The sequence below is a fragment of the Balaenoptera musculus genome, chromosome 9 (assembly GCF_009873245.2).
Source record: "Balaenoptera musculus isolate JJ_BM4_2016_0621 chromosome 9, mBalMus1.pri.v3, whole genome shotgun sequence".
NCBI classification, from domain to species: domain Eukaryota; kingdom Metazoa; phylum Chordata; class Mammalia; order Artiodactyla; family Balaenopteridae; genus Balaenoptera; species Balaenoptera musculus.
Window position 1 is genome coordinate 55,328,344 of NC_045793.1, and position 12,964 is coordinate 55,341,307.

General features: G+C 41.2%; 1 protein-coding gene across 1 annotated transcript in view; it reads left to right on the forward strand.

Annotated features, from left to right (window-relative positions):
- The first annotated feature begins 2,858 nt into the window (after positions 1-2,858).
- The window catches only part of CFAP69 (cilia and flagella associated protein 69), a 66,092-nt gene continuing 55,986 nt past the window's right edge, over positions 2,859-12,964 (forward strand). The window contains exon 1 of the mRNA XM_036862805.1: positions 2,859-3,169. Coding sequence (XP_036718700.1) covers positions 3,050-3,169 — 120 coding nt within the window. The 5' untranslated portion in view covers positions 2,859-3,049. The remainder of the gene's footprint in view (positions 3,170-12,964) is intronic.

The window sequence follows — 12,964 nt, forward strand, 5'->3', positions numbered from 1 at the left end:
TCACAAATGGAATATTTAATAAAAGCCAGTTTTACAGCGACTGCCAAAACAATACTAATGAAAATATACAACACACACCAGAGCAGTGCTTCTCAACTTTTAATTTGTATACTAATCACCTGGGAATCTTGTTAAAATGGAGATTCTGATTTAGTAGGTCCAGCACAGGGCCAGAACTTCCGTGTTCCTAACAAGTTCCTATGTAATAGCTGTGTAGGTAGTTCAAGGACCTCAGTCTGAGTAGCAAGGACTTAGTGTGTACCTTACCCTGGGTAACTTATGAAATGCTTTAATTTGGTTTCAAATCAAATAAAAAAGTAATCCTTGAAATCTTTAATGAACGTTTATTGAGTACCTAGTATGATCTAGACCAGGAGGTCCCAAAATATGGTTGCCAGACCAGAAGCACCAACATCACTCAGGAACTCGTTATACAGCTGACCCATGAACAACGTGGGGTTGGGGTGTCGACCCTGGCTCGGTCAAAAATCCAGGTGTAACATTACAGTTGGCCCTCTGTATCCAAGATTCCATATCCATGGATTAAACCCACCAGATTGTGTGGAACTGTAGTCTGTATTTATTGAAAAAAATCTGCATATAAGTGGACCCCTGCAGTTCAAACCTGTACTCTTCCAGGGTCAACTGTAAATGCAAACCCATGAACCCCACCCGGACTTACTGAAGCAGACTCTGAAGGTGGGGCTCAGGAGTCTTTTAATTAGCTTTCCAGATGATTCTGGTGCATGCTAAGTTTTGAGAAACACTACTCTAGACACTATGCTGAGGGCTTGGGATGTAAACCTGAGTATGTGACTCTTCTTGCTTTAAAAAAATCTCAGTCTAGTAGGAAGTCTGCTGAGCCAGTAAATACCATTAAATATGCGGTCAGTACAAAACCAGAATGACAGACAAAGTGGCACCTAACATAGCAGAGCATGTAAAGAAGGTTTCCTAGAAAAGGTCACAGGAGCTGAGTCTTATAAGGAGTTAGACATCAGAAGACAGTCACATGTACAACATATGCAAAGGTAATGCAGGAGGAAGTATGGCACCTGTGAAAAACTGCAAGTAATTCAGTCAAGATGGCTTGAGTGTGGGGTGTTTGAGGACTTCCATTCTGGTTGCTTTTCACCTGTCAAAAGATAAAACAAAAACCATTAGAGCTGATAAAAATTACAAAGTTAGATCTATTAACTTCCTGGTAAGGGAACCCATTCTATGAAGAATTTCACTGATGGGGGAAAAGTCAAAAGTTTTTAAGTCCTAGAAAGGGGGAGTTCATGGGAGTAGTGCTAATTAAGGATGGGAAACTTGTGCTCTGGATATGGGACAGAATGAATATATAGGTTGGTACACAGTTGGTTAAAATAAAACAAAAATCCTGTTGTTCATTCGTTAGGGAAATGTCTTCAGTCCAGTCCAGTGAGGAGAGTCTGACTTCTCAGGGCCATTGAGATTTATGGACCCTTATCAGCTTCAGTCTACTGTGCTGAATCACAAAAGTCAGTTGATATCTCCTAGGCAAGCTCCACTTTAAGTGGGAAATTTTCCTTGGCAATCCCTCCTCTTTGTCCTTCCTCATCTTGAGATGCCAGGATGAGCACACAAAGGATAGCAAATCATCAGATTATCAGCTTTCCCACCACCATCTTAGGCTTGGGTGCCGTTCTCACAGGATTCCACTGTGTTTATCCAAGTGGTTTCAGTCTCCTCTTGATGTAGTATACTTGGAATGTACAACAGCAATTAAGGTTATGTTAATAATACACTTGACACACCCTTTGCACTTTCTCGGGTTAATAGCAGCCTTAGACCTACTAACCACTTCTAGGTGTAAGGCCTGAGAGGAGCTCTAAAAGCACCAATGAGTAGCTGTAAAGATAGAAAAACAAAAACCAAAAGAATGCTGAAGTCCAAGCTAGGGAGTTTCAAGAAGGGGTGAGTGGTCAACAGTGTAAAATACTACAGACAAGTACACCAAAATGAGGACAAGAAAGTGTCCACAAAATTGTACCACAAGTGTTGGTGACCTCAGTTAGGGCAGTTGAGGAAAGCCGAAGAATGAATAGAATTGAGTAAATAGGGATTGGAAGTGCTCAGTACTCTTTCAAAGAAACTTGGTTTCTTTGGCTGTGATTCACATCAAGTGCTGCCAAGCCCAATCTAGGTTTTCCATTTCTTTTTATTTGTAGGGCCAGAAATGTCATTTAGATCATCTTGCTTATTATGTGCCAAGTACCACTTTACAAAACTATCATTTCATTCTGTCCTCTCACGGCAATCCTATTGATGAGAAAAGTGAAAAAATTATGAGAAAAATGGGGCTTCCAGGGGTTTAGATGCTCTAGATTCAATAATTTGGCTCGAAAGCCTTCTAACATTGTGCACAATGCCTTGGTGGTTATTTAATTGTCTGGGAGAGCCACTAAAGTACAGAAGAGGTAAAAGGCTGGGGAATGTAGCTGACACTAGTCACTTCTCCGGGGTGAGATAAACTGCTCAGCTTCCAACATTATCAGTTCATCATCCATCATTCCTGCATCCCACATCCACCCCTCATCCCTCCACCGGCCCATGCTTGTTTCAAGAAGGCCCAGCGCAAACTACAAAGACTGAGACGCACCTGTCGCCAAGGTAACACTCCACTGTTACGTACCGAGGTCTTCCCCCACTTTCCTCCGGTACGCAAGCAAACCCAGCCCCTGCAAATTTAGAGGTTCAGATGAGAGTTTGGGGTAGTTTGGATCCTCGGGCTTCCGTAGGTGCCGGCGCTTCAGCAGCCTCTGACCCCGCCCCTAGCAACGCATTGGCTTGTTAACAACCTGCCAGCAAGCAGGCTGCTAGGTGCGCTGGTGGGTTGCCTCCGTGGGATGCGGGTGGCGTCGCGGTGGCCGAGTCCACGGCCGGATCCCCGGGACCTTTCGCGACTCTAGTGGCTCTCAGGCGGCTTTCACTTCTCGGTGGCGGGGCCTCTTGCAGTCTCGCGGCTGCGGGCACAGTGTAGGACAGGAGGATACCCCCCATCCCTCACTCCGCCGCCACAGCCATGTCTACAGCGGAGGCTGCGGCGACAGCCCAGGCCCGGGCACCCGGCAGCAGAATCAAGTCCAGCAGCCCTCGCCAAATCCCGGTAGTCGGGGTGGTGACGGAGGACAAGGAGGCGCAGGTATGGCCAGGTGTCTGTGCTTTGGAGGGTGTGAAGGCGGGGGCGGGGGTTGAGATCTGGGGGCGGAGATGATGCCTGGGGGCAGCAAGGGAGGAAATGGGGGCCCGAGGGGAAACCAGGGGAGCCCGGGGGACTGTGGTTCCAAGCTCAAAGCTGATCCCTTTGAGAACTGCGCCGCCTGCGAGGGGAGTTGGCTGTCGTCGACCAACCTGTCTGGGGACTCGTGTCTCGAGGTCCTCCCGGAGCGTCCCAGTAAACTGAGTAGGCAAGGTTTGGCAGCTTTTCTTCGAAAAGTGTGACCCCACGAAGGGCCTGAGAGGGAGGGAAATATTCTTAGCGAAAACTTGGATTTGATGACCCCCTTGTTTGCACTGGGCTTTTATATGTAGATCGCTGTTATCGTGTGACGTTCTTGATACAGGGGTAAATCCTCCCGTGTTTAAATTTGCTGCTACCAAAACCTGCATCTGGAGGGGAGGAAAATACTATTAAAATTAGAAACTTAGCAACATTTTTATATGAAATTGGAAGCTGGTTAGGAGTGCGTCGGAGAGAATTGGGATCGAATAGAATTGATTTATTGTGCATGTATTTGGTTTTTAGTTTACTCTTTGTCATACAAAACTAGTTCTTTCGAATTTCTGTTGAGAAATTTCACTTCAGAACCCTGGCTTGGATCTCCATTCGTAGCGAGGGTGTTTAGAAACTCCAAGGCGTTTGTTTCATACTAGGGTTCCATGGCTCTTCCCCAGAGATGCATGATCAAGCCCTAAATTAATGTGAATTCTATGGAGGAAATTTGCCCTACCTCCTCACGCTGATGGCGTGGGGTCACTATGGGAATTCCTGCTGAGGCTTCACAAGTCTCAGGCTGCGTCAGGAACCTTGTCTCCTGCGTCCACGTCCTGGAGGCTTGGAGGGTTCCTTAGGAGCGGCTAGTTGACTGGGGACCTCTTCTATGGTGGGGATAGGGTTGCGCTCTCTGAAGATGGCCAGACATTCAACCCCCAGAGAAACAACACTTCTGCATGAAGAGGAGCAGGTGCTAGGGGAATTTACCTAATCGGGTTTGTGGAAGTATTCCAATCCAGGTGCAGATAATTTTGAGGAACAACAGCTGTCCCCTCACTCCCAAGGCTGCAAGGGGGCTCAACACTACTGCTGTTCTCCCAGGCATGGGGCAAAACTGACAAGTAGGTGAATTTGGTATCTGATGGCTGTCATTCTTCCTTTACTTGGTATTAAAAAAAAAAAAAAGGGATGGGGTCTCAAGTTGTAGGAGGCAGGCAAGAGTGGGTTAAAAAGAAGAAGAAAAAAGGGGAAATACTTCTAACAGGCCGTTGCCAAAATAGTCCACAATGTATCAAATAATGCAGAACAAGTATACCTGTGTATATGTGTGTTTGTTTTCTCCCTTCCCTTTCCCTTTCTTTTCCTCTTTCATTACTGCCTCTTCTTACAGGGCCTAGGTTTCTCCTCCTGGAAGAAATCAGTTTGTATTAATTAAAGTTCCTACCCTGTTAATAACTGCTTCTAGGGATATTAACATTTTTTATAGTACTGAAGAAAAAGGCAGTTTCTACCAAAAGAAATGAAATCGAATAAAGACATCTTTTAGAGCTGGGAGAAATGGTCTCTTAGCCTTCCTGGTTTTTGTTTGTGGTTGTTTTTACAAATGAAGACCCTAAGGCCATGAGAAGTTAACTGAGAGTTACTCAGTTTCTTTACTGGGAGTGGAGTCTAGTGCTCTTTGCCACTTAAAATGATAACCTTTGTAGACCTCTGCCTTGGAACTCTAAATGTTTCCAATCTTTTCCAACCTTTCCATATTTGCAGCCTCCCCCTCTTCCTACAGTGACAGTACAGTATATCCTAGTAGCTAAAAGTGAGAATGTGGGGTCTACCTCAACCCATTAAGCCAGCTTCATCATATATGCTTGAGAAATCACAAATTGTTCACCCTTTATCTATTTCCTATTTATTTTAATGTTGTTCCTCTTATCATAAAGAATAAGAAGCCCTTTGGGGCAGTGATTATTCAAAATTTAATGTGCATTTGGAGCACCTGGGGAACTTATTAAACTATATAGATTCTAATTCTGTAGGTCTGGGTGGAGCCCTGGATTCTGCTTTTCTAACAGGTTTTCAGGTGATGCCATTGTTACTGGTTGAAGGACTCCATTTTCCACTCAGAGTAGCAACACTTAGTGTGTCATAGCTGCAGTATGGTATGTACAGTGTGACAGTTTCACAGCAGCTACCTCCTGGAAAGCCATAGGAGATGGTTTTACATGGACTCAGATTATAAAACAAAGTAAACAATAACAACAACAATAAAAATTCCAACCCTCCCCCTGCCAGGTCAGATGATATGGTACCAAATGGGGCTTTAAAAGAACTACTCACTCTCCTTTCCTGTCACCACAATGCCTCAGTCAATCCTGGATTAATGTCACATCCTTGGGTCGCACCTCTTCCTCTCTTCCCACTCCATTATCCATAAACACCACTTTACCATCCTCCTTGCTACCTCTGAGTCCCACCTGTTCTTTCTTTCAGGCTTCTGCAGTAGCTCCTTATTGCTTCCCTCACTTAATATCATGACATTGACCAGATCACTCAACCCTCTAAACCTGTTCCCTTTTCTGTAAAACAAGCCTGTAATAGATGAGCGTTCCCCAAACTTGGGTGACCATCACAGTCATCTGAGGAGCTTTTTTAAAAGAAAACTGTACATAGCTGGGTCCTTCCCTAGATTTACTTAATCATAATCCTCAGTGTTGTGCCTGGGACTCTTAAAAAGCTCCTTTAAGTGATTTTTAGCCTCAGAACCACTGAACTAGATGGTATCTAAGGTGTCTGCCATCCTCAAAGTGCCTCAGGTCCACTTCTTGTCCTGTTTGCAAGGTTTCCCAATGTATATAATCTGTGCTTTATCTGTTCCATGTACTCTGCTTAGTGCCACCTGCATGAAGGCAGAAACTTCTCTGTTGTTTTTCTCTGTAATGTCCCCTATTATCCCCCAGTAGCACCCAGCACAACACCTGGTACACAGGAGGGGATATTAAATATGTATTGAATGAATGCCCTCCCCTCTTTTCTGAATTTAAATCTTACCCTACCTTCAGATCCTACCTGTCCACCATAAAGTAACCCCCAATAGGACATACTTCCCATTCATTTTCACTCTCACAGACTTTCTTCTCATAAATGGGTGTAGTCCTTGGTCTGAGTCTCATAGTTTCTCACCTAATTATCAGTTGTTTTATGTTTGTTACTATTTCATTTGTCTTGTTTTGTCTCTCCCTCTCCTTAAGTGTAGAACATATATCTTAATACTTGCGTGTCCTTCCCCTCTCAACTCTGAATTCAGAGTAGAAACTTAAGTCCTCATTAGTAGCTGATAAAGCCTTCTGTGTTCCAGCCACACTGGCCTCCTAGCATCTCCTCAACCATGCCAGAGGTACTCTGCCTAAGGGCCTCTGCACTTGCTATGCCCACTGCCTGGAAGTTTTCCCCTTATCCATGGCTTGTTCCCTTACCTCCTTCAAGACTTTGCTGAAATTTTACCCACTCTGTGAGTCTTTTGCCAACCACTGCTTAAGCATCCTAGCACTTTCTACTCCCGTTTCTCCAGCGCATTATCTTGCAATACACTGTAAAACTTATTGTCTCCCCCAAAGCGTATCAATTCTTTATAAAAGCAAGAGATTTTGTGTGTTTATTCAATACCATATCTTCAGCACTTAGAACAATGACACAATGGAGGCACACAGTAATATTTGTAGAATAAATATGATTGCGATTAGTTTTTTTTTTTTCACTTGCATAGTATCATGGCTGAGCTTCCTTGCCCAAATTTGCTTTCCCTGTGAGAACCTGCACAGTCCGCTAGTTGATGTCATATCCTGCCACTATCTGTAATACTGCCATGGATTATGTCCTTAAATTGCCTACCCCTGCTTTGGAGTAATTGCTAGAAGTAGCCTCTGTGGTCAGCTGAGAAGTCAGGCAGAGAATGAAGGTGCAAAGAACCAGTGTTTCTGCATCAGACAGCCCTGCTAGCCCATATACTAGCTATGTGACCTTAACAAGTTAGATATCAGGGCCTCAGTTTCAACAACAGGGATAATAATGCTATCTTCATATGGTATATTTGAGGATTAATTAAGATATAAAGTACCAGACACATAAATGGACCACAATAAATGTTAGATACTTTCCCTGTAACTAAGTATCAAAGGAGCAGGATTTTCCCCCTTTGAAATGTTCCTTGGTAAAGTGGGAAAATATGTTCATTCTATAACTTGACGTAAGTGGAGGTCTAGTTTTCTTCAAAGCAGTTTATTAAGCTTTTGATCTTAAAAGGTTTTGTTAAATGTTTTTACAATTTCTCCATAAACATCTTATGATGATAATAACAGCAATTATTTTTATTTTTACATCTGTATGTTCTCTCTTGCTTCTACACCCCGCCTGTGTGATCTCATTTACCCAGACTGTTCCAATTATTACTTTAAGCCTGTGACTTAGAAATCTCTGCCCCAAATTTAACTCATCTCCAGCCTCAACACAAGCTTCTTCCTCCAGCATCCCTGTCTCAGCAAATGGTGCCAACCACTTATGTCATTCCTCAAGCCTGTCCGTCCTCCTTACCTTTTCCTTCTCTTTCCCACCAAATCAAATCACTCATTAGGTCCTGCTGATTCTGCCTCCTTGATGCTTTTCATTCCATTCATTGTTGTGTATCCCGATTGCCACTGCCTTAGTCAAGGTCTGAAGTCACAGACTGGTCTCCCACCTCCAGTCTAGATCTTGCCAGTTCAGTCTCTACTCAGCAGACAGAATTATCTTTTTTATTGTTACATTCCTCTGGTTAAAACCTGTGGAAATCAATGAAGACCACCCTAGTGAGAACGAACAGGGGCTTGCTGTTCAGAGCTTGCTATAGAAAGAGAATCTGCCAGCATTGCTTACATTTAGCAGAGACTCCCAAGGCAGGCAGGGGAGCTTTACAGTGAATAAAAGGGAGGCTTCTGATTTGCTCTGGTTGGAGGTTGTTGCCTTGGGGAAGCTGGAAGTGAGCTAGCTAGAAGCAAGGCAACCTGTGTGATTGATTTGGAAAGCATACTTGTCTTTTTCTGGTTGGCCCTGAGTGACAAATTGGGGTAAAAAATAGAGAATCTGACAATCATTGACCGAATACTGACTTTTCTGAGCCAATTGCTGCAGAAGTTGTGGTTTGACTCCCCAGGTTGGTTGCTACAGAGGTTGTAGGACAGAGTTCTGTTGCTAGATGTAGTCTGGCCTTTGTCTATTTTTATATCCAGTCTCTCAAACCATTCAATAGCTTCTGATGATCACTGGCATAGTATACAAGGCTCTCTGTCAAATGGGGTTAATAATAGTATCTACCTCATAGAATTCAGTTAGTAAATTCATTTAGTGCTTACAGCTGTACCTAGAAATAGACGTTGTCTAATAAGTTTTAGCTATCACCATTATTGTTATTAGCATCATTATTATTCATGATTTGACCTCTACTTACCTTATCGGCATCATCTGTAGCTACTATCCTCTGCACTATCTTCTTCAACCTACTGAATGACTCACCAGTCCTGTAAATGCCATGTTTTCTCTCGTCTCCGGGCCTTCACACATGCTACTTCCTTTGCTCCATCTCTCAAACCTTCAGTTCATCTCACAAATCCTGCTCAGTCTCACCTCTGCTTGAAGATTACTTCTTTCAAAAGCTGTCCCAGATTCCCATCCCTCCTCCCCATACCATTCTGTCCCCCTCTGTATAGTTCCAGAGCACACCTCTCAGCATTCATGAAGCATTTTGTAGCATGTTATCTGTATTACCCACATCTCATGCCAGATTGATAGGTACTTGAAGTCAGAGCAATGCGTTCCCCACACCTAGCACAGTTTCTGAAATGTCGAAGCTGCTTATAACTATTTATAGAAGGAGGAAAAGGCTAAGGGAGGGAGGGAGAGAGGGAGAAATCTTAAAAATATAATATGTGCCATGCAAGTAAAACACAGGGTAACATGAAGTAGTAATATAAGATAAATTTAAGATAATACAAGATAAATCTATGCTTTAATCTTTATACTCTCTTTCTTGGAAAAGTTATACCTGGTCATTTGGGGGGAAAAATTCTGATAATACATACAGGTACTAAAAAAACAATTTTGCAGTGACATTTCATTTCAATATCTTTTCCAACCCTCAAAGCCAATATTGCAGAAAATTGGAAAATAAAAACTCACTATATATATTTATTTCTCTGAGAACACAGGAAGGAAAAGGACAACTGAGGTAGTGGCATATGGCACTGTTAAATCCCAAAACCTTAAAAGGCAAAATTCTATTTATCAAAAATTTTTGTAACAGTAAATTTAATAATTTAAACAATTTAATAGTAAGATGTAACAATTTTAATGGTAATCATAATACCAAGGATAAATAACTATATAGTAAATCCTTTTTTTTAAAAAAAAACAGCAGGTTCTTATTAGTCATCAATTTTATACATATCAGTGTATACATGTCAATCCCAATCGCCCAATTCAGCACACCACCATCCCACCCTGCCGCGGTTTTCCCCCCTTGGTGTCCATTCGTTTGTTCTTTACATCTGTGTCTCAACTTCTGCCCTGCAAACCGGTTCATCTGTACCATTTTTCTAGGTTCCACATACATGCGTTAATATACGATATTTGTTTTTCTCCTTCTGACTTACTTCACTCTGTATGACACTCTCTAGATCCATCCACGTCTCTACAAATGACCCACTTTCATTCCTTTTTATGGCTGAGTAATATTCCATTCTATATATGTACCACAACTTCTTTATCCATTTGTCTGTCGATGGGCATTTAGGTTGCTTCCATGACCTGGCTATTGGAAATAGTGCTGCAATGAACATTGGGGTGCATGTGTCTTTTTGAATTACGGTTTTCTCAGGATATATGCCCAGTAGTGGGATTGCTGGATCATACAGTAATTCTATTTTTAGGTTTTTAAGGAACCTCCATGCTGTTCTCCATAGTGGCTGTATCAATTTACATTCCCACCAACAGTGCAGGAGGGTTCCCTTTTCGCCACACCCTCTCCAGCATTTGTTGTTTGTAGATTTTCTGATGATGCCCATTCTAACTGGTGTGAGGTGATCCCTCATTGTAGTATTGATTTGCATTTCTCTAATAATTAGTGATGTTGAGCAGCTTTTCATGTGCTTCTTGGCCATCTGTATGTCTTCTTTGGAGAAATGTCTATTTAGGTCTTCTGCCCATTTTTTGATTGGGTTGTTTGTTTTTTAATATTGAGCTGCATGAGCTGTTTATATATTTTGGAGATTAATCCTTTGTCCGTTGCTTCATTTGCAAATATTTTCTCCCATTCTGAGGGTTGTCTTCTCATCTTCTTTATGGTTGCCTTTGCTGTGCAAAAGTTTTGAAGTTTCATGAGGTCCCATTTGTTTATTTTTGCTTTTATTTCCATTACTCTAGGAGGTGGATCAAAAAAGATCTTGCTGTGGTTTATGTCAAAGAGTGTTCTTCCTATGTTTTCCTCTGAGAGTTCTATAGTGTATAGTCTTACATTTAGGTCTCAAATCCATTTTGAGTTTATTTTTGTGTATGGTGTTAGGGAGTGTTCTAATTTCATTCTTTTACACGTAGCTGTCCAGTTTTCCCAGCACCACTTATTGAAGAGACTGTCTTTTCTCCATTGTATATCCTTGTCTCCTTTGTCATAGATTAGTTGACCATAGGTGGGTGGGTTTATCTCTGGGCTTTCTATCTTGTTCCATTGATCTATGTTTCTGTTTTTGTGCCACTACAATATTGTCTTGATTACTGTAGCTTTGTAGTATAGTCTGAAGTCAGGGAGTCTGATTCCTCCAGCTCCACTATTTTCCCTCAAGACTGCTTTGGCTATTCGGGTTCTTTTGTGTCTCCAGACAAATTTTAAGATTATTTGTTCTACTAAAAAATGCCATTGGTAGTTTGATAGGGATTCCATTGAATCTGTAGATTGCTTTGGGTAGTATAGTCATTTTCACAATGTTGATTCTTCCAATCCAAGAACATGGTATATCTCTCCATCTGTTGGTATCATCTTTAATTTCTTTCATCAGTGTCTTATAGTTTTCTGCATACAGGTCTTTTGTCTCCCTAGGTAGGTTTATTCCTAGGTATTTTATTCTTTTGGTTGCAATGGTAAATGGGAGTGTTTTGTTAATTTCTCTTTCAGATTTTTCATCATTAGTATAGGAATGCAAGAGATTTCTGTGCATTAATTTTGTATCCTGCAACTTTACCAAATTCACTGATTAGCTCTAGTAGTTTTCTGGTGGCATTTTTAGGATTCTCTACGTATAGTATCATGTCATCTGCAAACAGTGCCAGTTTTACTTCTTCTTTTCCAATTTGTATTCCTTTTATTTCTTTTTCTTCTCTGATTGCCATGGATAGGACTTCCAAAACTATGTTGAATAATAGTGGTGAGAGTGGACATCCTTGTCTCGTTCCTGATCTTAGAGGAAATGCTTTCAGTGTTTCACCATTGAGAATGATGTTTGCTGTGGGTTTGTCATATATGGTCTTCATTACGTTGAGGTAGGTTCCTTCTATGCCCACTTTCTGGAGAGTTTTTATCGTAAATGGGTGTTGAATTTTGTCCAAAGCTTTTTCTGCATCTATTGAGATGATCATATGGTTTTTATTCTTCAATTTGTTAATATGGTGTATCACATTAATTGATTTGCATATATTGAAGAATCCTTGCATCCCTGGGATAAATCCCACTTGATCATGGTTTATGATCCTTTTAATGTGTTGTTGGATTCTGTTTGCTAGTATTTTGTTGAGGATTTTTGCATCTATATTCATCAGTGATATTGGTCTCTAATTTTCTTTTTTTGTAGTATCTTAGTCTGGTGTTGGTATCAGGGTGATGGTGGCCTCATAGAATGAGTTTGGGAGTGCTCCTTCCTCTGCAATTTTTTGGAAGAGTTTGAGAAGGATGGGTGTTAGCTCTGCTCTAAATGTTTGATAGAATTCACCTGTGAAGCCATCTGGTCCTGGACTTTTGTTTGTTGGAAGATTTTTAATCACAGTTTCATTTTCATTACTTGTGATTGGTCCGTTCATATTTTCTATTTCTTCCTGGTTCAGTCTTGGAAGGTTATACCTTTCTAAGAATTTGTCCATTTCTTCCAGGTTGTCCATTTTATTGGCATAGAGTTGCTTGTAGTAGTCTCTTAGGATGCTTTGTATTTCTGCAGTGCCTGTTGTAACTTCTCCTTTTTCATTTCTAATTTTATTGATTTGAGTCCTCTCCCTCTTTTTCTTGATGAGTCTGGCTAATGATTTATCAACTTTGTTTATCTTCTCAAAGAACAAGCTTTTAGTTTTATTGATCTTTGCTATTGTTTTCTTTGTTTCTATTTCATTTATTTCTGCTCTGATCTTTATGATTTCTTTCCTTCTGCTAACTTTGGGTTTTGTTTGTTCTTCTTTCTCTAGTTCCTTTAGGTGTAAGGTTAGATTGTTTATTTGAGATTTTTCTGTTTCTTGATGTAGGCTTGTATAGCTATAAACTTCCCTCTTAGAACTGCTTTTGCTGCATCCCTTAGGTTTTGGATTGTAGTGTTTTCATTGTCATTTGTCTCTAGGTATTTTTTGATTTCCTGTTTGATTTCTTCAGTGATCTCTTGGTTATTTAGTAACGTATTGTTTAGCCTCCATGTGTTTGTGTTTTTTATGTTTTTTTCCCTGTAATTC